The 25,808-nt window shown below is 42.6% G+C and overlaps 1 protein-coding gene and 1 non-coding gene across 8 annotated transcripts in view; both read left to right on the top strand.

Moving 5' to 3' along the window:
* The first annotated feature begins 7,125 nt into the window (after nt 1–7,125).
* Thrap3 (thyroid hormone receptor associated protein 3) overlaps nt 7,126–25,808 on the top strand; it is a 38,674-nt gene continuing 19,991 nt past the window's right edge. For 2 of the 7 annotated variants that reach the window (XR_003954926.1, XM_030253452.1), the window contains exons 1-3: nt 7,135–7,311; nt 15,477–15,564; nt 23,293–23,446. Coding sequence is in view for 4 of the 7 variants with exons in the window: in XM_030253452.1 (XP_030109312.1) it covers nt 23,310–23,446 (137 nt within the window). In the remaining 3 variants the exon portion in view is untranslated. The other 5 variants (NM_001356455.1, NM_001356456.1, XR_003954927.1 and 2 more) reach the window with 5 other exon arrangements.
* Gm25323 lies at nt 8,604–8,706 on the top strand. Its single transcript, XR_003955446.1, has one exon. It is a non-coding gene; the product is annotated as a U6 spliceosomal RNA (small nuclear RNA).

Below are 25,808 nucleotides of genomic sequence, written 5' to 3'. Positions count from 1 at the left end.
AAAAACCAAACCAAAACCAAAACAAACCAAATCAACCAACCAAACAAACAAACAAAAAAACATTGGCTGTTCTTCCAGAGGTCCTGAGTTTAATTCTCAGCAACTACATGGTGGCTCACAATCATCTGTAATGGTGTTCAATGCCCTCTTCTGGAGTGTCTGAAGAGAGGGACAGTGTACTCACATACATAAAATAAATAATTAAAAAAAAAAGCGCCAATCAGAGAATGACCTAGGCAGTGAGGAAGGACAGAAAGACACCTCCACACACTGTACAAAAGTGTTACACCAGCATTTCTCCTTCTACATTGTAGGTTTTGGGGATTAACTCAGGTTGTCAGGTTTGGTATTTCACTGTCAGAGTGATTTATAGTCCCCTTGATGTATAGTCCCTTTGATTTATTGAGGCAGAGCCTCTCAACTGACCCCAGAGGTTAAAGAAAAAGCTAGTTTGCCTAGCCAGCTTGTTCCAAGGAATTACAGGTGAGTGCTACGCTCACTTGGCATGTAGGTGGGTTATGAGATTGAAACTCAGGTCTCATGCTTGGATGGCTAGCTCTTTTAACCACTGAGCCACCTCCCCAGCCTGCATGACATGTTCTTTTGAGTTTTCTCAAGGTACTTAAAAACGTAAAAGCCATCTTAAGTTATTGCTGAATGAAACAGAAGATGGGCTAGAGTTGCCTTGTAGCCTGCATGTGGTCACTGTTCTATGCTACCAAGGCATATCATTTCCCATATTTCACTTACAGAGTAGCAGTTATACTTGTGATAGGATTCCATTACTACTATTATTATTATTATCATTACTACTACTACTACTACTACTACTACTACTACTATTAGGGTTTTGTTTTGTTTTTGTTTTTTTGTTCTTTCGAGACAGGGTTCCTCTGTATAGCCCTGGCTGTCCTGGAACTCACTCTGTAGACCAGGCTGGCCTCGAACTCAACTATTAGATTTTGAGACATGGTTATTCTGTGTAGCTCTGGCTGTGCTGAAACTTGCTCTGTAGACCAGGCTGGCCTTGAACTCACAGGGACCTGCCTGCCTCTGCCTCCCGAGTGCTGAGATTAAAGATGTGTGCTACCGCCAGACTTGGTGGCGCACACCTTTAATCCCAGCACTCCGGAGGCAGAGGCAGGTGGATTTCTGAGTTCAAGGCCAGCCTGGTCTACAAAGTGAGTTCCAGGACAGCCAGGGCTACACAGAGAAACCCTGTCTCGAAAAGACCAAAAAAAGAAAAAGAAAGAAAGAAAGAAAGGAAGGAAGGAAGAAAGAAAGGAAAAAAAAAGATGTGTGCTACCACTGCCAAGCTGTGATAGGTTTCTTTTCTTTTTTCTTTTTTTTAAGATTTATTTATTTTACTTATGAGTACATTATAGTTGTCTTCAGACACACCAGAAGAGGGCATCAGATCCCATCACAGATGGTTGTGAGCCACCATGTGGTTGCTGGGACTTGACCTCAGAACCTCTGGAAGAGCAGTCAGTGCTCTTACTCGCTGAACCATCTCTCCAGCCCTTGACAGGATTCTTAATATTCTCTGCCAGGTTGGAAGTCAGCTTTTAGAGAAAAGGGACAGGATTTTTTTGTTTCATTTTTTTTTCAAAGTTTAGCACAATTTCTTATTAAAACATCAATTTCTCTATTACACGAATCCTAAGAATGTTCATCTGAGCAATAAAATATATAAATAATAAAAATGATTTAGGGGCTGGAGAGATGGCTCAGCGGTTAACAGCACTGACTGTTCTTCCGAAGGTCCCGAGTTCAAATCCCAGCAACCACATGGTGGCTCACAACCATCCATAATGAGATCTGACGCCCTCTTCTGGAATGTCTGAAGACAGCTACAGTGTACTTACATATAATAAATAAATGAATCTAAAAAAAGAAAAAGATTTAATCTGCAGGATTTTATTATCAAATTGCAGATACTTCCAAGAGACAGAAATGTGTTTTATATTCACACAGTGACTTGGAAAACCTTTCTTTAAAAAAATCATTTAAGCTGGGCGTGGTAACGCATGCCTTTAATCCCAGCACTTGGGAGGCAGAGGCAGGCAGATTTCTGAGTTCCAGGCCAGGCTGGTCTACAGAGTGAGTTCCAGAACAGCCAGGGCTACACAGAGAAACCCTGTGTCAAAAAAACAAAAACAAACAAACAAACAAAACAACAAAAACAATTCATTTAAAAGGGCAGGAGAGATGGCTTAGAGGTTAGGAGCACTGACTGCTCCTGAGTTCAATTCCCAGCAACCACATGGTGGCTCACAACCATCTGTAATGAGATCTGATGCCCTCTTCTGGGGTGTCTGAAGACAGCGACAATGTACTCATATGCATAAAATCAAAAATTCTTTTTAAAAAATCATTTAAAACAGAGGCGTGGCCTTTGTACTCAAGGTCAGCATAAAACCTGACCATGTTTGTCCCCTTATGTTAAATAAGCCGGAGTCAATCGGGAGGAGGAAACCTTTAGCTCATCTTGTTGGTGATTGATGGGAAAGGACCCAGCTCACTGAGGACAATGCTACCCTCTGGGTAATCCCTGTCCCAGGGCTGTCAGAAAGCGAGGGCGTGTGAGTCACTGGGAGCAAGTCAGTAAGCAGCAGTCGCCCTGAGCTTCAGGCCTCCTGACCTCCTGATCTCAGTACTGCTTGAGGCCCTATGCTGACTTCCCTCACTGATAAGAGTGTGACAGGAGGTGTAAGGTGGTAAGATGAAAGAAACCCTTTCCTCCTTAGGTTGTTTTGGTTATGGCGTGGGGTGGGGTTGTTTTGTTTTTTGTTTTTCAAGACAGGGTTTCTTTGTGTAGCCCTGGCTGTCCTGGAACTCACTCTGTAGACCAGGCTGGCCTCGAACTCAGAAGTCCCCCTGCCTCTGCCTCCCAAGTGCTGGGATTAAAGGCATGCGCCACCACTGCCCAGCTGGTCATGGCGTTTTATTACAGCAATAGAAACCCTATGATATGATACTTGTTGAAGAAATTAATAGAATTGGATGCCCCAGTGCAACCCTGTAATCCCAGCATTCAGGTGAATTCTGAGATACAGCTCAGCCTAGACTACATGGGAAAACTTTTCATTTTATTTTATTTTTTTATTTTGCGATAGGGTCTCTTGTGACTCCAGGATGACCTTGACCTTGTGACGGGTTGACCTTGACTTTCTTCTGGTTTTCCTGCCTCTAACTCTGCCTGTAGCTGGTTCTTCTACTTTGTGGGTTCTTTTACTGCCTCAGCTTTTACCCCCTGCCCCAGTTTCATCCCCTATCATAGATAAAAGAGAAACAAGGATGAGGGAGAGAGGATTTAGAGGAATGGCTGAATCTAATTTCTTTCTTTTTGTTTCTTCTTTGACCATGGCTACTAACAAATTGCAACCAATGACCTAAACGACCAGCAACCACCGAGCCCGACTACCAGGGTAGGATTTATATATATCCTCTGAAAAGTTCCCAGAATTCCAAACAACAAATATTTGCAGAAATTATCTGCAGCTTGCGAAACCATGCTTCCACTAGAGAATAGAGAATGAGGCAAATCGGGGTCAGCTGCTGCAGACAGGTCAAAGTGGCCCCAGATCTCCACACCTGGGATTAAAAAACCCACGTTCTTATAATTTATTTATTTAGTTTTTAGTTTTTCAAGACAGGGTTTCTCTGTGTAGTTCTGTGTAGTCCTGGCTGTCCTGGAACTCACTTTTTAGACCAGGCTGTCCTGGAACTCAGAAATCCACCTGCCTCTGCCTCCCAAGTGCTGGGATTATAGGAGTGCACCACCACTGCCCAGCTTATTTCTGTGTTTTTAAGGAGACCAAAATATTCCAAAATTGTCACTATATCTACCTCCAGAGTATGAACAGCCACACTCAGGATTCTTAGGTACTAGAGATTGAAATCAGCTTTATGTATGATAGGCTCTGTACCAATTGAGTTACATCCCTATCCTTGAGACCCTGCCTTTAAAAGAGAGGTGGGGCTGGCGAGATAGCTCAGTGGTTAAGATCACTGGCTATACTTCCAGAGAACCCAGCTTCAACTCCCAGACCAGGGGATCCCACTGCCTCTCCAGCATCCTCAGGTGCTGCATGCCCATGGCTCACAGACAGACAGATATGGAGGAGGCAAAATACCCACACACACAAAGTAAACAGGATTTTAAAATTTTGGAAAAGAGGAATAGGAGCTGTGAGATGGCTTAATGAGTAAAGGTGCTTGCTGCCAAGCTTGGTGACCTGAGTTTGATCCCTGGAACCCCAGGACAGAAAGAGACACATGACTCTGACTCTGGCAGGTTGTTCTCTGACCTCCAGTGTGTGCTGTGGCATCAGTGCATCTGTAAATAAATGTCTGTTTAAAAGGAGTGATAAATTGTTCTCTGAGATGAGCTCAAAGTCTAGTAAAGGATGCTCAGGGCCGGGTATGGTAAGAACTTGTGAGGTAGAGGCAGGTGGATAGCTAAGTCTGAGGCCAGCCTGGGCTACAGAGTGAGTTCCAGGACACCAGGGCTACCTGAGAAACCCTGTCTTGAAAAACCCAAACTATTCAACCAACCAACCAAACAACCAAGCAAACAAAAAACAATCAGTCAACCAACCATAGGATGGAGACACACACATCACATCAAATTAATTAGAAAGTGCTCTAGAGAAGGGAAGGAAAATTTAGTTATAGACAGGCTAAGCTTGACACTCCTGTGGGAAGTCAGGAAGCATGGTAGCTCCCAGACATTTAGAAATGAGAGTTAAGCAGCTAATCACATCAATGGATGTAAAGGCGCTGTGAACACAGGGGATCAGTGGAGGAGAGTAGGGGACTTGACGAGACTGGATGAGAAGAGAGGGTGAGGACCAGACCCCTGCGACAGTTTCTGGGCCAGTGAAGAGGCAGATGGTACTCGTCTAGCTTATCAGTGTGTTTGCAGTATTTTGCACTAGGCATGGCATGTAGTAGACATCCAGAAAACCTGCAAACTGAAGTTTAAATCGAAACCGAACGTCTCAAGAGGAATTACAGAGTATGCAGCTCACAGGAAATGCTTCACAAGTGGGGAAGTATGAATTACGTAGAATACTACTGAGGCCAGAGAGCTTACAGATTGAGTTGAGCTTGGCGACTTTTCTCTCGTGAGAAAAGTTTACCGATCGATGTGTGTTTTGTCTGCTTTGGCCTGGTATGTGGAGAAATTCATCAACACTCATCATCCCTGCTGGGGCTGCTCTGGTGCTGCTGTTGGTGTTGGTATGCATGACAAAAGCTGATGCACATGAGAACTGGCTCGTCTTGGGACAACCAGATCTTGGGGTACAGAATTTAGCATTTAATACCAAACCAGACCGACCCTAACATCTGTTCTCAAAGAGCTCACAGTCTGCTGGTGACAAAACAGGTGCTTTAGTAATTATAGGTGTAGTCCCTGGGCAGCACACCTAAGGAACTGTCTAAATGGCGGCAACTGCTTTCCCACCTCAGCCATCACGAAGTACCACCACAGCTGGGGCATCAAGTCTCCAGTGTCCGTCAGGTCAAAGCCGCCTGCAGCTGGGAAGGTCTTCCTGTTCTAATCCATGGGCTCAATACAGGAAAGAGGGTGGGGGAAAGCCACCAATCCCTGAGCTCCCCAAGTTCAGGACTTGAGATCCCACCAATCCTTACTCCGGAAATCTCTGCATGCCCTGAAAAGCCCCGCCTCCGAATAAATCCTATATATATAACCCCTGTCCTTCGTTCACTTGCCAGGAGCAGAAACAGCCACTACTCTTCGAGTCTTTGTTCTGTACCCCAAACCCTCCCAATAAATCTGCTTTATGAGATTTGCTGCCTGGTATGGCTTTCTCATTGGAAGAAGCTAAGAAGAAAAGAAGCCATGAAGAGAAGAAGAGAAGAAAGATCAGGGCTGAGGCTCCCGAGCTGCAATGCCTCTGCTGAAGAGGCTTCCTCTCAGAGCGTAGCGGTTCCTGGGCCTTCCGAATCCCTGGATACCCTTCCTTCCATCTGAACAGGAACAGTTTCAATAGCTACAGCAGTACAGTAGCTCGTAAATGCATGACAGAAAAGGTGACGTTTGAACGCTTACATGTGCAGGATTCACTAAGGCAAGCAAGTGCAGAGAAAACCAAACTGCTCTAAAAAACCTTAGTGACCATGTGAGAAACAGCCTCGTAGTGACTTAACATCTGTAAGCTCAGCAGTCATGAATGAGGCTGAGACGAAAAGGCTGCCTTGAGTTTAGGGGACGGCCTGTGCTACCCGGTGATTTCCAGGACAGCTTGGCATACAACGGGAGATTCTGTTCTAAAAATTAAAGTTAACAAAAAACAAAAAAAAACAAAAAACAAAAACCAAGGAGAAAACACAAATCCCAGGGTTTCACTTTCCAGGACATTTGTGGTTCCACAGGTACTAATATACTTCCTGGGCCCATGTTCTTAAAAAACTTCTCTGGGCCAAGTTTGAGGCCAGCCTGCTCTACCTAGAGTATTTCAGTATACCGAGAACCCTGTCTAGAATCCCCGCTCCCCATGAAAAAAATCCCCAAACTAAAAACCTCTTTGGGCTCTTATTGCCATTAAATGGGACAGGAGGTGGCTGTAGGAGAGACCGAGATCCAACGGACTTCTGGGTCCCCTGAGATCACACTATCAAAACAACTCTTCTCCATTTTGCGTTGCGTTTTCTGGGTTCCGGGTGATCAAGTGCCTTCCTTTGTCGGGGACCTCCCAACAACTCTGTGAGGTACAAATTATGAGCCTCACTTTATACAACGATCTGTTCAAGGTCAGAAAGCAGGGGAAGGGTAAGGCACAGAACGAATGCCAAGAGGCCTGATGGCCACCAAACTAGAGACTTTCCGGGGACGTAAGCAGAAGACGAGTGGGTGGGGCTCGGGCCCTCCCTCAGTCCCCCGGAGAGGCCTCTCCAAAATGGTGGGGGCAGTGGCGTCAGCAACGCCCGGGCCCCTTCCGTCCACCTCCCTCCCTCTTCCTCAGGCCACCCAGGCGGGAGCGGGGGGAGGGGGGAACGGAGGCGCAACGCAGTCGCCCACGTGACCGCCGATCTTCGGGCGCGTGACGCAAAGCGGCGGGCCCAACGCTCGCTCTGCCTTGTGGGAAATAGAGTTCGAGAGGACGTCCGGTGAGTCAGGAGAGAGAAACCTAGGACTACATTTCCCAGGAGGTAGCGGAGCGAGGCGGTAGCCGCCGTCGTCGGAGAGCGGGGACGCGGGGCGCGCTAGCGGGCGGGGGCGAGCTTCGGGCCGGTTGTGCCGTTGCGAGATTGCAGCTGTAGTCGCTCCGGCCGGTCAAGGTGAGTGGACGCAGTTGATGGGAGTGAGGACAGCTCAGCTAATCTCTGTGTGTTGGGGTTTTCCTCTTTTCTGGGCGCCGGCTGGGCCCCGGCGAGGGTTAGGCCTAGCGTGCGGCGGCTTCCTCCACGCTCGGCCCGGGCCTGCTCCGAGCGGGCCCTGCTCCATCGGCTCCTCCCCCTCCCCGCCCTTCTCCGCTTCCCTCCGCTCCGGCCTAGTTCTCCGGGCTCCGGCCGCCTTCTCTCTGAAACAGCTTGCACACTTCTGTGCACTGTGCGGGAACGACGGCTTCCACCAACTCCATCTCCCCCCCGCCCCCCAAATCCTGTTTTACGAACCTCGTTATTTGAATTTTTTTTTTCCGGGAACTCTTGCACGCCCTTCCCCCACCAGTCTCCATTGGCCTGGTTCTGTCTTCTAGGGCCCATGTGGCTGCTAGCACACTAAATGTTAGTACTTCTTCTGTGTTTGTTTTTTTTTTAAACTTGTTTGTTCTTTTGTTTTGTTTTCTTCCTCTCTTGGCCAAAAGAGGCCTATTCCAAGTTTATTTCCTATCGGAAAAATAGTTCCCACTTTCTTCCTTTGGTTGCAAGTGAGGCCGACTTGCGTTCCTTCGGTGATTGGCGTGTGCCCTGCTGGTGAGAAGCAGTTGTGTCCCACACTTAAACAACTTTTCTCTTATTTTCTTTGCTCTTGTGATTCTTAATGGGTGGAGCGTGGCGGCGGTAGTTGGCGGCAACATTGGTGGCCCAGAAGTTGGAAGCCATCGGTGAGAGTCCTATGTTAACGAGGAGCTTGCTAATTGGATAGAAACAATATGGCAAGGACGTTATAGGACAGAGCCAAGAAAGACGGCTTTATCAGCTTTTGCGTTTAAATTTCAGTTTTTACTTTAACGTACTTAAGTTTTTTTGTTTTTTTTTTTCTTTTTCTAAAATGGCAGTGCACAACCCTGGCTACCTTTAGTGTAAATATTCAACGAAATTCACTGACGGTTAACCCCTTGTTACCGGGTATGGGAGTTTTCGATTGTGGGTCCTAAGTCGAAAGGCATGTATCCAACTGTCTTTTTTCAGATCTTTCCTAGTTTTGTTTGTGGAAATACTGTCCGTGTGTAGTCAATCCTATTATTTAGACAGCTTAGGTGTATATATTATTCTGTATAAATGTTAAAGACGGCTGGTGCCTTGAAACTTGTGGAGAAAAGTTGGTCTTTGTAGTTTTTAGTTAATTTGCAGATGTGTATCTTGAATTAATATTAGTACTTAGTGAATCAAAAAGTAATGCAGCGAGCTTGCTTTGGCAGCACACATACTAAAATTGGAACGATACAGAGAAGATTAGCAATGGCCCCTGCGCAAATGCAGCTATTTTGGCATGATTGCTTTTTTTTTTTTTTTTTTTTTTAATTTTTGTTTTGCCTAAGACAAGGTCCAGGCTGGCCTCTGAACTCTGTATGTAGCTGATACTGGCCTTGAACTCTTGAGCCTCCTACCTCTACCTTAGAGCGGCTTTTGCCCCTACACCCAACTTGTTTTTGTGTGTGTTGTTTTGTTTTTTGAAGACAGGGTCTTACTGTGTATCTCTGGTTGACCCAAGATTCCAGCCTCCCACTGCCTCGCAAAGGTGAGCCCACCACTCTGGTTTGATTACATTTTGTAAAAAGAACTGGTTGAAGGTTACTACATGTCTGGATGGCTGGGTGTGGTGGTTCTTGTCTTTAATCATAACACTCCGAGGCAATGGTAGGCAGGTTTCTGAGTTCCAGGCCAGCTAGAACTACATAGTGAGAACTTGTCTCAGGAGTGGGGTGGTGGGAGGAGGGGAGAGAGAGAGGCACAGACAGATACAGAGACAGAGAGACACACACAGAACACACTTAATACAAATATCATTTGTTTTTCAGTTCTTTTAGTACCCATGTAGGATCTCTAGTTTTAGAGATTGATTTAGTCTCTAGGTAGGGCCTCTCCTGCCTCTGTCTCTTGAGTGTTGGTGATTGCTGAGGTGAACAGTCACACTTAGTAGGATTGGTATTTTAGTCTGCAGACTAAATACAGCCCTGTTAGAAAGGGGTGCTAGTAATTGTTAGTGCTCCAGTATGCAGCATGTATCTTTGCTACCAAGTGTGGTTACTTTGGAGTTTGGATTGTTTAGTGAGATTATGGGTCACATTCTTGGGGTGTAGTTCAGTGATAGAGAGCTTTTTAGAATACTGGTTTTCCTTAGTGCAAAAGTAAGAAAGAAAAACTATGGTGAGCTGGGCCAGATAGACCTGTGTGCTCTACCCAGGACTTGAGAGACAGAAACAGGTGGATCTCTGAGTTCAAGGTCAGCCTGGTCTAGGCAGCTGGGCCTGTGTAAAGATCCTCCCTTCAAAAATCCAAAACTATAGAAAATGAAAAGTGACCTGCTTTGTATTGGTTATTTTTTGGAAAAAACTCTTGGAGTGTGTCCAAGATTTGCACAGAAGAGGTATTAGGCTGCCTGAGGAGCACAAACTTAAGTTTATTTTAGTCGTCTCCCTCTCCCCCCTTGAGACAGGATCTCTGAGACTAGTCTGTCCTAATGCTATCTCCAAGACATCAGTCACCATGCTTTTATATAGTTTATATTGGACAGATTTTTAAAATGCTACCTTGCTTCTTTGGAGAATTATGAGATCCTGAATTGAAGGAAATGTAATTATGCTATCGGTCAAATACTAGATTTTGGTGGATTGCTTCATACTTATCAGGGTCAGTGAACTGACTGATGTGACTGTGAGTGGGTGAATGGTTCAGTAGTGCCTGGTAGCCTACGTATTCCCAGCATGTGTTGAGGCCCGTGAATACAGTGCAGGAAGCCAAGGCCAGTACGATTACCAGTTGAAGTACTGCCTGGCAGCTGATATGTACACCACGTTGCCCTCTGCCTCTTCTTCCTGAGTGCTTGGGCTAGAGAGTGTTACCATACCTAGCCAGAGTTCTTTTGGAGGAAAGTGAGGAACCCGTTTTGTGGGGTATTAGAGAGAGAATACTCAGGTGGAAGGAATAGTAGGTGTTCAGACAGGAATGGATAGATTTCCTTCTTTTTTTTTTTTTTTTTGGTTTTTCTAGACAGGGTTTCTCTGTATAGCCCTGGTTGTCCTGGAACTCACTTTGTAGACCAGGCTGGCCAGAAATCCACCTGCCTCTGCCTCCTGAGTGCTGGGATTAAAGGCGTGCACCACCACTGCCCGGCTAGATTTGGTCGTTCACTTTTTCTTTTTTTAAAGAAAGCCAAGTATGGCGGACAGGTATAAGAGGGTACAGTAGGTTAGTGAAGGGTTTTTTTCACTAGTACAGGTGAAGAGAGGAAAGATTTGTGACTTAGGTTGTGGGAAGTGATTCATATATTAGATCACTCTTGGTGTAATGAAACACTATAGGGGGTAATGAAGAGGCTGGAGATAGCACTTGCCTGGTGTAGAATAATGGATAGAGGTATAAGTTAGACTTGTAGCATAGACTTCAGGGACTAGTTTTATGTTCTCCAGAGTCAAGACAGTATTACTGTATGGCTCAGTTCAAGATGGTCAGGATCTCTGTATAATTTTTATGCAATGTGCGCATTTTTAGAAATGTCTCCATTATAGTTATAAATATCAAAAAGTTTAGCTATGTGAGAGACGTGTCTTTTCCTGGTTGCTACAGACCTCAACCCTCACCATAGCCTGATGGGTATCCCTGACATGGAGCAGGATCCTGCTTGTCTGTTTATTGCAGGCATTTTAATTTGCTGTTCCATTCTGCGTTTGTGATGCGGGTCTCTGAATGTTCTGTAACTGGGCATGATGGGGCTGGCTTTGGATCCTGGCAGAAGTGCCGGCATGATCAGGAGGAGTTCAGAGAGCCTGGCCTACTAGAGACTTACCTACCATTTTGCTTTCTGCAGCCACCTCTTCACTTCAGAAAAAAAGCAATCCTGGTGCCTTATTTTCTTGGCTTTTATTTATTTATTTGGGCTTTATTTATTTACCTTATTTTTGTTTTCTGAATTTTTTTTCTTTTATTGAAAAAAATTTTTTTCACTATATCTTGAGCCCTTTGAGACCGGGTCTCTCCAAAGCCTGGGTCTCCTAGAGCTCACTTTGTAGAACAGACTGGCCTGCTCTTCCTAAGTGCTGGGTCAAAGGCTGGCCTGATAACATTTTTTAGAAAGTGTTTTGTTTTGGTTTTTTTAAGGGAGGGTCCTCTAAAACACGGAAATACTTTGTTTTGGAACTGAAGTAGGAGTTTTGGGGAGGCAGTACCTTTAAAAAGATAATCATCTGCCCTTGCCTTTTTTTAGCTGACTTATGTTCAAAGTCTCCATTTTTTTTTGCTTTTTTTTTTCTTTGTAGCATCTGAAATGTGGTAACTACAAGCTCAGTCTGTCTCAGAAGACAGAAGGCCAAACAAGGAAAAGTCCAAGAGTTTGAGGACTGGTTGTCTGAGATTTACCAGAGTTTGCCCTGTGTGGTATTGTCTTTAGTTCCGGTGGCTTCTGAAGCTGAGGGTCATGGTCACTTTTAAGGCCTCTCCTTGGATAAATCCGAAGTTAAGTCCTGGTAGCCAAGCATAGCAAGACTGTCTTAAAAAACAAAAAATATGAGGGGCTCTGGGATGTAGGGAGCCTACTTAGCATTTAGAGGCTCTCGTCAGTTTCCAGTACTGTTTAAAGAAAAGACAAAACAAAAACCCAGGAATTAATTGAATTTTGTTGTTGTTTTGTTTGAGAAAGTTTCTCTGTGTAGCTCTGGCTCTGTAGACAAACCAGGCTGGCCTCAAATTCAGAGATCTGCCACCCTTCTGAGCCCTGGGGTTAAGGTGTGAGTCCCTACTACCCAGCTACACTGCTCTTTATTAATATGAGAGAAATGACTGGGCAGGAAGGCTATAGACTTGGCAACTATCCAGAGGAAGGGGGTGGTGAATGGAAAGTCACACGGTGTCATTTGTGAGTGACCACACGGAGAAGGAGTGGTTAGCTTCTATGAAAGAAAAGTGGGCAAACTCAAGAGTGGTGGTAACTCCGTAAGTGATGCTGAGAATTTTTATTTTTAAAATTAATACACATGGGGGCTGGAGAGATTGCTCAGCGGTTAAGAGCACTGGCCGCTCTTCCACAGGTCCTGAGTTCAAATCCCAGCAACCACATGGTGGCTCACAACCATCTGTAACGAGATCTGATGCTCTCTTCTGGAGTGTCTGAAGAAAGCTACAGTGTACTTACATATAATAAATAAGTAAATCTTTTTTTAAAAATTAATACACATCTGTGAAAGCCATTGCTTTGCTTTTAGTAAATTTTTTTGAGGCTAATGATTAGTAACTGGCTTCCTTTAAGTAGGAAGGTTGAGTTATGGAGAGTTGATAGAGTAGTTCACTGAGATGAGGGTGTTAGTAAAGTCATTCAGGAAATTTCATTGTGAGAAAGTCAGCGTTACCTGGGCTTGGCTTTCAGCCTACAGCAGCAAAGATAATAAAACGAGTATTTTGGAACCTCTTTTGGTTTTCTTTTTTGGTTTTTCGAGACAGGGTTTCTCTGTGTAGCCCTGGCTGTCTTGGAACTCTGTAGACCAGGCTGGCCTCGAACTCAGAAATCCGCCTGCCTCTGCCTCCCAAGTGCTGGGATTAAAGGTGTGAGCCATCACCGCCTGGCTATCTTGGAGTCTTAACCAGTATTATTGCCAGTGAACCTAATGATCAGTTTGATCCAAGTCCCAGATGGTGAAAGTTGTTCTCTGATGTGTGTGGGTGTTTGAGAAACAAAACTTTGAGAACAAATGAGATTCTGCTGATCAGAGAGGTCCGTCCGTGCCTTTGGTTCCATCATTCTGCAGGTAGAGAAGTAAGTGGATTTCTAGAGTTCAGTGCCATTTTAGTCCATACAGTGAGTCCCAGGCTAGTCAAAGCTAAGCCATGAAAGCCTGTATCTAAAAGAAGGAACCAGAGAGATGACTCGGGTTAAGAGCAGGCACTATTATTGCAGAAGGCTCAGGTTAGATTCTCAGTACCAGTGTTTGGTTGCTCACAACTGCTTACAACTGCTTCTAAGGGTTTTCCTCTTCTTACAGGGCAAGCACTTTACCATCATTTTAGAGAGAGATTTCTCAGTGTAGCCTTGACTGTTCTGGAACAGATCCTCCTGTGTCTTCTTCTGTGCTGGGATTAAACTGACCGATCTTCATTGGCTTTTAATAAGCTTTTGAATACAGATTACTTGGAACTTCTAGAAGAAAATTTTTTCATTCCTTGTCTATTTTGAGAATAATAACAGTATTCATTTGACAATTATAGAAATAAAGGATGAAATATTGTAAAAACCAATATTTCAAAGAAACTTTACTATAAAAAATTGAAACAGCCACACACAATTCATTTCATTTATTAGTCATTCTGGGTCTTTAATAATAATGGAAGTAAGGACTTTTACTACTTTGATAGAGGACTAAATAGTGCTAGTGGGCCACACTAAAACTTCTCAAATGCATTAGTGCTGTGCTATATTTAGATTTTTAGTTATTACAGTGAATAATTTTCAGCCAGGGCTGAGCAGTGGAGGTGCAGGCCCTTATTCCCAGCACTAGGGAGACAGACAAGTTGATCTCTGTGAGTTCAAGGCCAATCTGATATATAGATCAGGTTCCAGAATAGCCAGCTACAAGTGAGAGACTGTCTTGGAGGGGGGGGGGGTGAGTGGGGTTAGAAAAAAGATCTGGATTAAAAGTGTATTAAGTGTATCAGATCAGAAGAGGGTCTTCCCACTTAAATGACTTAAGTGACTTAATTGTTTTTAAAAATTCTGGGTTGGAGAGATGGCTCATTAGTTAAGAACAATGACTGCTCTTTCAGAGGGACCCAGGTTCAATTCCCCACACCTACATACATGGTTGGTAACTTGCTACTATTGTTTGTGACTGGAGCCACAACATACTCTAAATACAAAATATAATTAAGCCGGGCGTGGTGGCGCACTCCTTTAATCCCAGCACTCGGAGGCAGAGGCAGGCGGATTTCTGATTTCGAGGCCAGCCTGGTCTACAAAGTGAGCTCCAGGACAGCCAGGGCTATACAGAGAAACCCTGTCTCGAAAAACCAAAAAAAAAAAACCAAAATATAATTAAAAAAAAAAGTCCCTCACAGGTATGCTCAGCTGTTGTGCTTTAGTTAATTAAATGTGTAGTCAAGTTGATAGCCAGGAATAGCATCAACACATGGGCTTTTGATTTTTCTGGGTAAGGAGTGTGTGTGATAATAGGGTTTCTCTGTGTAGCCCTGGCTGTCCTGGAACTCACTCTGTAGACCAGGCTAGCCTCGAACTCAAATCCGCCTGCCTCTGCCTCCCAAGTGCTGGGATTACAGGCCTGCGCAAACCACTACTGCCCAGCCCCTTTTTTTTTTTTTTAACCACTTTTCTTGTTTCAGACCACATAATGTGTGTGTGTGTCATAACTGGGCACCAAATTTGGGTTTTCAGGAAGAGCAGCAAGTGCTTGCTCTTAACCTCTGAGCCATCTCACCAGCCTAGACCTGGAACTTTTGATCTCTTATGACTCTGTTTCCATAGTGATGGAATTACTGCCATGCATGTACGCATATCTACCTTGCTTATTAAACTGTTGGAAATTGGATCTGCTGTTGCTTGCATCCTTGGCTACTGAGCTGCATTCCCACTCTTCTTTTTTTTTTTTTTCCTCGAGACAGGGTTCCTCTGTAGCTCTGGCTGTCCTGGAACTCACTTTGTAGACCAGGCTGGCCTCGAACTCAGAAATCCGCCTGCCTCTGCCTCCGGAGTGCTGGGATTAAAGGCTTGCGCCACCACGCCCGGCTCCACACACCCAGATCTTATGTTCATACTGGAGATTCAAATTCAGGTTCTCACCATTGAATGGCAAACAGTTAAACGGTTGGGATAGGGATTTAATTTTTTTTTTTTTTAAAGACAGTTTCAATTTATAGCCTTGGCTATCCTGATACTCACTATGTAGACCAGGCTAACCTAAAACCTAGAGTTCTGTGACATACCATGACTGACTACAGCAAGCACTCTTAATAAATGAACCATCTTTCCAGCCTCTAAAGTAGAACTTTTGTTGTGGGTTTTAAACAATAATAGAATCTTTAAGCTATAGTAGCCATTTTACCACTTCCTCTCATTGCAGAGTTATACCCTGACTGTAATTGAAGAAGCCAGTGGTGCTGCTGGTGTTTTTCAGAGGCAGTTCAAGTTGAATCATTGATTCTACTGAGGTAAATGCTTGGTGGTAAAAAAAATCTTAATGACTACACTAATTTTAAGAAGCATTTATGTTCAACCCAGCCAGGGCTTTATAGTGAGCCCTGTCTCAAAACACACACACACCAGTTATGTTGAATTTATTATCTGGAGTTAAATCCATAGGATTTCTGTCTCAATTTTATGTTGTAATGTGTATATGTGTGTACACATGTGTCTGCAGAGGCCAGGAGAAGGCATTGTGTCTCCTCCTCTCTTACTCTGATCTGTCCCTGTGACGCAGTCTCTGAATGTGGAGCTCTTATTTTCCCACTAGGCCCCAAAGATTCTTTTGTCACCTTCTCCCCACAATGACATCACAGGTAGGATGTTCAGCTTAATACTGGTGCTGGGATCTGAACTCTGACCCTCATGATTTGTGTAAGTACTCTTAACCACTAAATCATCTCTCTAGCCCCCAGGTTATATAGCTATTGCTTGTTTTGAGACGGTGTCACACTGTGAAGCCCTGGTTTGCTTAGAATTTCTTTGTAGACCAGTCTGTCCTCAAACTCAGATATGTCTACCTTTGCTTCCTGGGTGCTGGAATTAAAGGCATCAACCACCACGCCTACCCCTGTAATTTAAAAAGTCTTTGATTAGGTTTATAATGATAATCTGAGTTCTTGGGAAATGAAAGTAGGAGAATTACATAGTGAGTTTTAGGACAGTTTGGTTTGGGAACCCAATCTCCTCTTCCCCCAAAATAAGAAAAAGAAAAATTGAAGTGAGGTGGGGTTTATATATACCTGTAATTCTAGCACCCAGAAGGCTGAGGCAGAATTGACTAAAGTCTGGGGTCAGTTTGGGTTACAGACTATAACCACTCACCACCACCACCCCCGAAAGAAAGGCAGCAGGGGAGACTTTGTTTTGTCAACCAGAACTAGGAAACTAAATCTATAAGTCCAGATTCATTTTTGTTTTGTTTTTGTTTTGTTTTTCTCTCCTGATTTCTTTGAGAAGGGATCTTTCATAGTTCAAGCTGTCCTTGAACTCTATCTTTCTGCTTCAATCTGTTTTGAGTATAGAATTTTACCACATGCCTTGCCAATTCCTGGTTATCCTGGGTATTTTTGTTTGTTTTCTCTCCCTCTTTTTTTTTTTTTTTTTTTTCATTTGTTTGTTTTGATTTTAGAAACCTTTTTGTGTTGGTTTCTTGAGCAAAGAAAGCACAGGAAAGTTGGGTAGCAAGTAAGCTCCAAGAGATTATACTGTTGCTTTGGGGCTGGAGAGATGGATGGCTCAGTGGTTAAGAGCACTTACTGTTCTTTAGATAACTAGGGTTTGGTTTCCAGTACCCATATGGGGTCTCATAATTATTTGTAACTCCAATTTGAGATGCATGTGGTGCATATACATACATGCAGACAAAAATAAAATAAAGCCCCACAAAATGCATCTTAGAAAAAGACTTTACAAACTCAAACTGCTGGAATTAAGCCTGTATCTTAGAGCACATATCTAGCACATACAGATCCTTCATCCCCAGGGTTACAACAAAAGCAAGACCTGCTTGGGAAGGAAGGGGAGTCCAGTACAGAGGTACAGAAATTGGATAAGGACAAAATATAATTGGGCCAGATAATAGTATGATTGAGATGTTACAAACAATACACAAAGTGATAAAAAATTAATGTAACAAAAGTACATTCATACCAGATAGAGTAGCACATGCCTGTTAATCCAAGCATTTGGGAGGTGGGAGTAAGCAGGATCAAGATCTTCAAGGCTAGCTTCAGCTAGATAGATTAGACCCAGTGTCAGAGAACCAAAATAAAAATAAATATAAATATGTTTTTCTTGTTCTAAATTGCTGTGGTGAACTTTTGATAATTTAAAATGTGTAATCAGGTGTGGTGGCGTATGCCTCTAATCCCAGTACCCTGAAAGTCCTAAAAACAAATCGTGAGTGCTGGATATGGAGACGCATGCCTTTAATCCCAGTGCTTGGGAGGTGGAGGCAGCAGGATCAGGGCCAACAGGTCTACAAAGTTCCAGGACAGCCACAGCCAGGGCTACACAGAAAAAACCCTGTCTGGAAAAACAAACACAAAAATAAAAGATGTAAAATTGTCTTTTCTATTGCCATGACAAGTCACCATGACAATTGCAACTTAAAAAAACAAGTTTGGGATTCACAGGTTCCACAGGATTTAGAGTATATCCCATGATTATCATGGTGGGGAACATTGTAGCAAGCAAGCGGACAGGTATGGCACTGGGACAGTAGCTGAGAGCTCATACCCAGATCCACAAACAGTAAGCAGAGGGACACAAACACTGGGCAGGACTCAGGCTTTTACAACTTTAAAGTCCAGTCCGGCTGACACTTCCTCCAACAAGGCCATACATTCCTAATCTTTCCCACATAGTTCCACCAGGTGGGGACCAAATGTTCAAATTGCCTATGGTGCCCATTCTCATTCAAGCTACCATAATACCTTTCCTGATACAGTTGTGAATAGGCTTTGTATAAAACCCACTGGAGTGAGTGGCTATGTACATCAGTGTTCAGGGAATGATTATATACTGTAGACAGCATGACCTAGCCAGCCTTTGGAATATTTCACTTCAGCCTCCCCAAAGGCTGGGTTTCTGGGTTTGCACCACTGAGCCTGAATCTAGTACTAGTTTTATTTAAGAAAACATGGAGAGCCGGGCAGTTGTGGCGCACGCCTTTAATCCCAGCACTTGGGAGGCAGAGGCAGGTGGATTTCTGATTTCGAGGCCAGCCTGGTCTACAGGGTGAGTTCCAGGACAGCCAGGGCTATACAGAGAAACCCTGTCTCGAAAAACCAAAATAAAAAAAAAGAAAACAATTGTAGGCACCCATGCAATAAGTGCATGTATGCATATACACAGGGAATTTTTTAAAATGGTTCATATAACAATTGTCTGCCAAGTTAGTTTAATAATGAAAATTGGAAGGATACCATAGACCATTAGTTAAGTCAGAAAAGCTCAGTTTTTTTAGAAGTGAGGAAACACTCCCCATGGAAATGCATACTCACTTAAAATGCATACTGAAATTACCATCACTCTCTGAGGGACAGAGGAGCCTCTGGGGTGAGTCACTACCAGCTCAGTAGTTATTCTCTTTCCCTACTGATGAAAAATTAATTGCATAGATGATCATATATCGTAGTCCACCCTTTATTTTGAGTAAATTCTCCAGAGAAGCTATCACAAGTTGCTTACACTGGGGATATTATAAGGGAAGTTGTAAATGAATGTCTTTTTTTCTTGCTTTTGCTTCCCACCTCCCCACCCCCACCCCCTTTTATTTTTTTGAGACAGGGTTTCTCTGTGTAGCCCTGACTGTTCTGGAACTCACTCTGTAGACCAGGCTGGCCTGGAACTCAGAAATTGCCTGCTTATGCCTCCCAGGTGTTGGGATTAAACCACTGCCCAGCGGCTTTTGGCTTTTTGAGACAGGGTTTCTCTGTGTGGCACTGGCTGTCCTGGAAATTTCTTTGTAGGCTAGGATAACCTTGAACTCACAGTGATTCATCTGCCTCCCAAGTGCTGGGTTTCACAGTGTGGGTTACTGCTGCCATCAGTGTTTTTGGCCTGTCTTAGTAATACGGGTCTTTTCTTTTAGTATATTTCTTCAGTGTAATACTAGTCAGTCTAGCCAGTAAAGAACATAGCAGTTTACTTTGTATAAGAAGATATATGATCACTTATTACTTAAACAAGTAAATCACATTAAAAGTAAGATCTCTGAAATTCAAAGAAGTTTCTAAGTATGCCCTCTTGCCACCCCAGAGCACAACATAATTTAAGATGTACTGGGTGCCAGGGACTGGAGAGGTTACTATGGTTTAGAGCTTCTGTTGCTCTTGCAGGTAACCTGGGTTTGATTCCTAGCACCCACTTGGTGGCTCACTGCCATCTGTAATTCTAGTTCAGGAAACCCAATGCCGTCTTCTGATCTTGGCCTCCACAGGCACTAGGCATGCACATGGTGCACAGACATACGTAGGCAGAAAAGTTAATGTAAAAAAAACAAAGAACCTGTCTTGAAAAACCAAAAAAAGAAAAAAGAAAAGAAAAAAACAAACAAACAAACAAAAAAATCCCAGAAAGTTGTGGAAGTGGTACAGAGATAGTGAATTTTCTGTGGCTTCTGTAAAAGTCATGGTATTGGCAGGTTGTTGGTTCATTCTGAGAGCTGCAAGTGAATTATCTGCTCTTTTCTTGCTTTATGGATGGTCAGTCTTGCCCCTATTCATTCTCCTTTTGCATATATCTGTCTCCAAAATTCTGTTTTTAGAGATATTCCTTAGTAATATCTTTATACCCCAGTGAAGATAACATTATAGGGTGCTGGAAACTAAAAACATCTTTGTAATTGGGAAAGTAATAAATTAGTATTCTGTGTCACAATGAACCGATTAGTATTATCCTTATTAACAGCAAGAAGAGGCAGAGGCAGGCGGCCTATAGAGTGAGTTCCAGGACAGGTAGGGCAACACAGAGAAACCCTGTCTCGAAAAAACAAAAACAAAACTCCAAAGAAGTGATGCAATTTGGAAAAGATCTCTGGTGTTTTTATCACAGTTCACCAAAACAAGTCATAAATTTCCAAAACCAATTTTCTACCTGTAATTACAGTGGGACAGGGAGCTTGCCAGTTTTATTGTAAACATAAGGCATGCATAGGATAGGAAGTGTTCAGTGAGTCTGGATAAATTAATGAGAAGAATGCTTAGATGTATTTTATTTTTAATTACGTGTGTGTCCTGTGTGTGGGTATATACTGGAGTACAGGTCGTTGGCGATCAGAGAGCATTGGATCCCCCTGAGCTGTAAAGTTGAGATGTCTAGTGTGGGTACTGGAAAGTGAACCCAGGTCCTCTGCAAGAGCAATATGCTGTCAGTGGTTGAGCGCTCTTTCCTACCTGTAATTTAGGTTTTGTCGGTTTGTTTTGGAGATTTCTATTCTTGGCTGGTCTGGAACTAGATATGTGGACAAGCTGGCGTTGAACTCAGGATCTGCCTGCCTCTGCTTCCCAAATGCTAGACTAAAGGGTTCTTCCACTACTACCTGACTTGTTTTTCATGTTTAAAATAATCTCTGTATTCAGACTGGTCTCAAACTTGCCCAGTCCTCTTGCCTTGGTCTTGGGAATGTTGAGATAATAAGGCTGGGCCTCTATAAATATACCATACCTTGCTATACTATTATTTTTGGTAGTACTGGGCATTGGACCTAAGTATACTAGACAAGAACTCTTATTGAACAATATATTTCCAAGGGTTTTTTGTTTTGTTTTGTGGTTTTTTTTTTTTTTTTTAAGATTTATTTATTTTTGTATGGGTACTGTACAGAAGAGGGCATCAGATCCTATTACAGATGGTTGTGAGCCACCATGTGGTTGCTGGAAGTCAAATTCAGGACCTCTGGAAGAGCAGTCAGCCTCCAGCCCATTTCCAGTTGTTTGTTTGTTTGTTTATTTTTTGTTTTTCGAGGCAGGGTTTCTCTGTATCGCCCTGGCTGTCCTGGAACTCACTCTGTAGACCAGGCTGGCCTCGAACTCAGAAATCCGCCTGCCTCTACCTCCTGAGTGCTGGGATTAAAGGCATGCGCCACCATGCCCGGCTAGTTTAATTTTTGAATAACTTTTAATAATATGAAGGAATACCAACTGCAGAAAGCAGATGGTTTTATTTTGGCTCATGGTTCTCAGGGATACAGACCATCAGAAACAGGGAAGGTGTGGCAGCAGGAGCTCTGGGTCTGTTTATAGTAGGTAGTTCAGAAGCAGAGAGATGAATGCAAACAAGATGAATGGCTATAAATAAAGGTTTTGGCTTATTTCAAAGCAGTTGTTTCTGAAAATTGCTCTCATCTGGGGAGCCAAGATCCTTCCCTGGTACCAGTTAGGGATTTCAGCCTTTAGTTGCCCTTTTGTAGCAATGAGAAAGACTTTTTTCACCTGCCCATATGAGTGTTGATATTTTTCAGGGAGAAGAAAAGAAGGAAAGTTTGTTTGTTTGTAGCTAAACAAGATGCTTAGTGGATGGCTGGTACTTGGCTTAAGCTCACATTCCTCACTCAGAATACAGAGATCTACCTGCTTCTGCTTCACAAGTGCTGGGGCTAAAGTCATGCACCACCATGGTATAGATTCTGATTTTGTTTTTATAACATGTAGGGTTTTTTTTATTTTATTGAAGCAGTAAAATTACCATAACAATGATGCCTTAAGGAAAGTCTTTAATGCAGGTGTGTATATTATAAATTGTAAGATCTAGAATTGAACGTTTGTACATGATTTATAATACAGAATAGCATCCATTTAATCACAGATGTTTCAGAAAGAGGTCTGTAACTTGAGTCTTGAGTAGAAGTGTATCTCAAGTCTTTGAAGTGTTCCCTAGAGGTGCCGCAGCTGTTTCTCCTTTTGTTTCCCCTTTCCCCTCTTCCTTTTACCCTGGAGAGTAAGAGTACAGTCTTGGGAGAAACAGAAAATAGTAAACATGTTTAAATTTCACCTGAGCTCTGCTTTCCTGCCTGAGGCAAATAACACAAATAGGATGTGTTGTTTTAACTCTATGGCTGGTGGGTTTTTCCCTTTTTTATTTCCATTTCTTCCCTTCAGTTTTTGGAGATAGGGTTCTTGTTTTATATTCTTGTTCTGGAACAAACCAAGACTTGTGACCTTTACTTGATTTCTGATCCTCTTGCCTGTCTGATCTTCTCAGTGCTGGGTGACAAGCATACATTACCATACTCTGTTTTATTTGGTGAAGATTGAGCCCAGGACCTCCCATGTGTTAGGCAGCCACTCTACCAACTGACTTAGATAAAACCGCAGGCATGTCCCAGTTACCTTGCTGTTATATAAGAATTTCTGTGTATTGCCATTAGTGTGGCTATTGAAAGTTCCCATCTTCCCTCCCTCCTTTTTTGTGCTATGCCAGATCACAACTAAATCTTAAAGGCTGTGCTAAGTGAAAGAGTGCCATCACATGACCCACCTATGCTCTGATTCTGTTAATAAATATCTCAGGGAGGAGTTGAAGAGATGCTGAGTGGTTAGGAGCACTTACTGTTTTTGCAAAGGATTCCGGTTCGGTTTCCTGAAGCCTGTGGTCCCTCACAATATTCATAACTCCCAGATCATGAGTTTCAAAGGCACTTGACATCCAGGAATGTACACTGCACACATATAGACATGCACTCCAGCACATTCAATAAATCATAAAAATATATTGGAGGCCAGGAGGATGCTGATTATGAAAAGTGCAGGCCTACCAACCTAAGATTGGCTACTTAGAAATCCACATATGTAATCCAGACACAATATGCAAGTTATTTTTTTATTTTTTGACACTTTGTCTTTTTCATTTTTGTAGTGGGTGGGGACATAGGGTCTCATTTTGTAGCCATGGCTGGTCTAGATGTGGTAGAACTGAACTAAGGTCCTCTGTTAGAGCAGCAGCAGTATTTTTTTTTTTTTTTGGTGGTTTTTCGAGACAGGGTTTCTCTGTATAGCTCTGGCTGTCCTGGAACTCACTTTTGTTAGACCAGGCTGGCCTTGAATTGTGCCACCACCGCCTGGCTATTTTGGATTTTTTGTGGGTTTTTTAGCTTTTAATAATTGTGTGTCTTCCCCTACTGCCCCCAATGCTTAGAGAAGTTGGGATTTGCAGAACTTGTGAATTTGTTTGACTGTATCCTCTTACATTAGGTGTAAACTCTTCCAAGATGTCAAAAACAAACAAATCCAAGTCTGGGTCTCGCTCTTCTCGCTCAAGATCTGCATCCAGATCTCGGTCTCGTTCGTTTTCAAAGTCTCGGTCCCGAAGCCGATCTGTCTCTCGTTCAAGGAAGCGCAGGCTGAGGTAAGGGTACGGTATGGTTTTGTACATTGAGATGGTGATTGTGTTGGTTGGGTATTGAAGGATTCCTGTCACGTAGCAGGTAGGATGGGCTTTGATTTCGAGGCTGTTTGCTTTATTTCTGTTTGACAGTACCATACTTCCACTCACTTTAGAAGAGAGCATTTTATTTGTGTCTAAATTCCTTGGTTGAAATTATACAGCCAATTACCTTTTACTAACGTGATTTTAAAGGCCTATGCCAAACGTATTTATCATCAATGGAAGGACAACTAAGGATTAATAGTGTTAACAGCATTGCATTGGGGAGAAACCATAATCCACTAAACTCTGTTAACGTTTAGAGGTTTACCAGGTCTCATGGGTATGTATCTAATGTGCTGGTCACTAACAAGTTGATTAAATTTAACAAAACAGATCTTAACTGAAAGGCAGTTATAAATATCAAAAGTTTTCTTTTGCTAAATGTGAAAATGATTGGTTTTTTTCTTCAGTTTTTACAAATACTTTAAATTTAGTTTTCAAACCTTCAGTAAACCTCTCCATTTCAGTTATGTTTCCAATAGATGCCCAGCATCTTCTTTGGGTGGTTTGTCAGGGCAGGTTTCTCATGCATTGAAAGCATGGTGGTTTTGTTCTTTTCATGACAGACCCTGTAGTCCAGGGTGGCACTGAATTTGAGATCCTTATGTTTAGCCTCTTGAATTCTGGGTTAAAAGGTTTCAATTTTTTTCCTAAGGATTGATTTTTAAAGCTTTTAATGCTTATAATTTTCTTCTTGTGAATTTTGGGAACCACTAGTGTAAATATTCAAGGGGATCTTTGTAATGTTCCTTTTTCCCCCAAGTTGAACTAGCAAGGTATTACTGTATTGTTTATCCTCTTAGATATTCTAATAAGTAGTACCTAGAATCTTTTTCTTGACAATTTATGAACCTAAACCTTTTCTAGATAATCCTTATTCTTATGACTTCTGTAGTTCTATAGTACTTAAACATTAAATGTGTAATTGGTTAAAAAAAAATCTTCCTTTTCCTAACAAAAAATTAAGTTGAATCTTAGTTAAATCTGTGAAAAGTCAGCCTCAAAATTAATTTTAGACCAGAGATTAGACAAAGGGGATGTGTGAATCCTGAAGGGAAAACTACTGATTTTATATTTATCCCTCAAGAGATTAATGTGAAGCCATGGGCTGGAACAGAGTCCTGCCTTGCAGCCGGTCTTGATTTAGGTGACTTAAATTTCATTTTCAGCTCATTTTGTTCTGAAAGATACCATTTTAAAATTTAATTCAGTAAATGGAAGCTAAATAAGTGGTTCAAAGCCAAGCATGACTGAACAGCCAAAGCTAAACAACAGTTGAACTGATACAGACCAAATCGAAATATGCCAACCAACTCTGAAACAGCGAGAATTCTGGGCAGATCTTGTCTCCTGGTCTACACATTTGGCGTGGCGATTGACTTGAGAAATGAAGGAGCATTGTCGTAAACAGGCAATTTGTTGGGTAGGTCTAGAGCCAATTTAAGTGTGCTATCTTGTTACCTAGGAGATTGTAAACTCTGGAAGATTTTTTCCCCTAGAAAACATGCTTTTTGACTTGACTGTTGCCTGACTTCTGTTTTTAAGAAGCAGATTAAGTTTGCCACTGTATGCTCAGCTTTTTACTTCTGGCTTATATCTGTTTCATGGTTTTGCTTTTGTTGTTTTTGTTTTTCCTCTCCTATAAGGAAAGTATCCTGAGAGTTTGAGAAACCATGCCTTTAAATTAACTTGAGTTCTACAGAATTGGAGAAAGTTCATTTTTTTTCCCCTTTATTTCAGGCTGTATCCTTTTCAGTGACCTTAAATAACTTCTTTTGCAGTCTGCAGAGCCTCATGTTTCTGCATCTTAGTGACTGCAGCTTTGGTTGCAGGGGGCCACAGGGTCTTCCCTTACTCTAGTAATTGGTAAACAGAAGCAGCAGTAGGCCTAAGGATGGGAACATGAATTATATGTACATCCTCCTTAGTGCTGGTGATGGAGCTCTTCCTTCACTGGGGTCAGATTCCCTTTCATAGCCTGCCTCTGCCTCTGCCTCTCCTTTTTTAATTATTACTGTTTCTGAATGAAAATTATAGAAGGTAAGTTGACTTTTACATTTTAAATTTTGCTTAGTTATTCAGCAATTCTTTGCTAGTTGTTGTTGTTTATGGTGCAGATAGGTCTAAGAACAGTGGGCAGTGCAATGCTAGAAAACCAATTCTGTTTATCTTTAGATTAAACTGAAGTTAAGCTTCTCCTTAAAGGTGCTGTCTGCTTAGTTATCAGACCCTTAAAACAGCACTTCCTAAAGGCAGCTACTGCCTCCAAGATTCTTTGTAT

This window comes from Mus musculus, chromosome 4 (genome assembly GCF_000001635.26).
Source record: "Mus musculus strain C57BL/6J chromosome 4, GRCm38.p6 C57BL/6J".
Taxonomy (NCBI): domain Eukaryota; kingdom Metazoa; phylum Chordata; class Mammalia; order Rodentia; family Muridae; genus Mus; species Mus musculus.
Note: the sequence above shows the minus strand (reverse complement) of the source record. Positions and strands in the feature narration are given on the sequence as shown.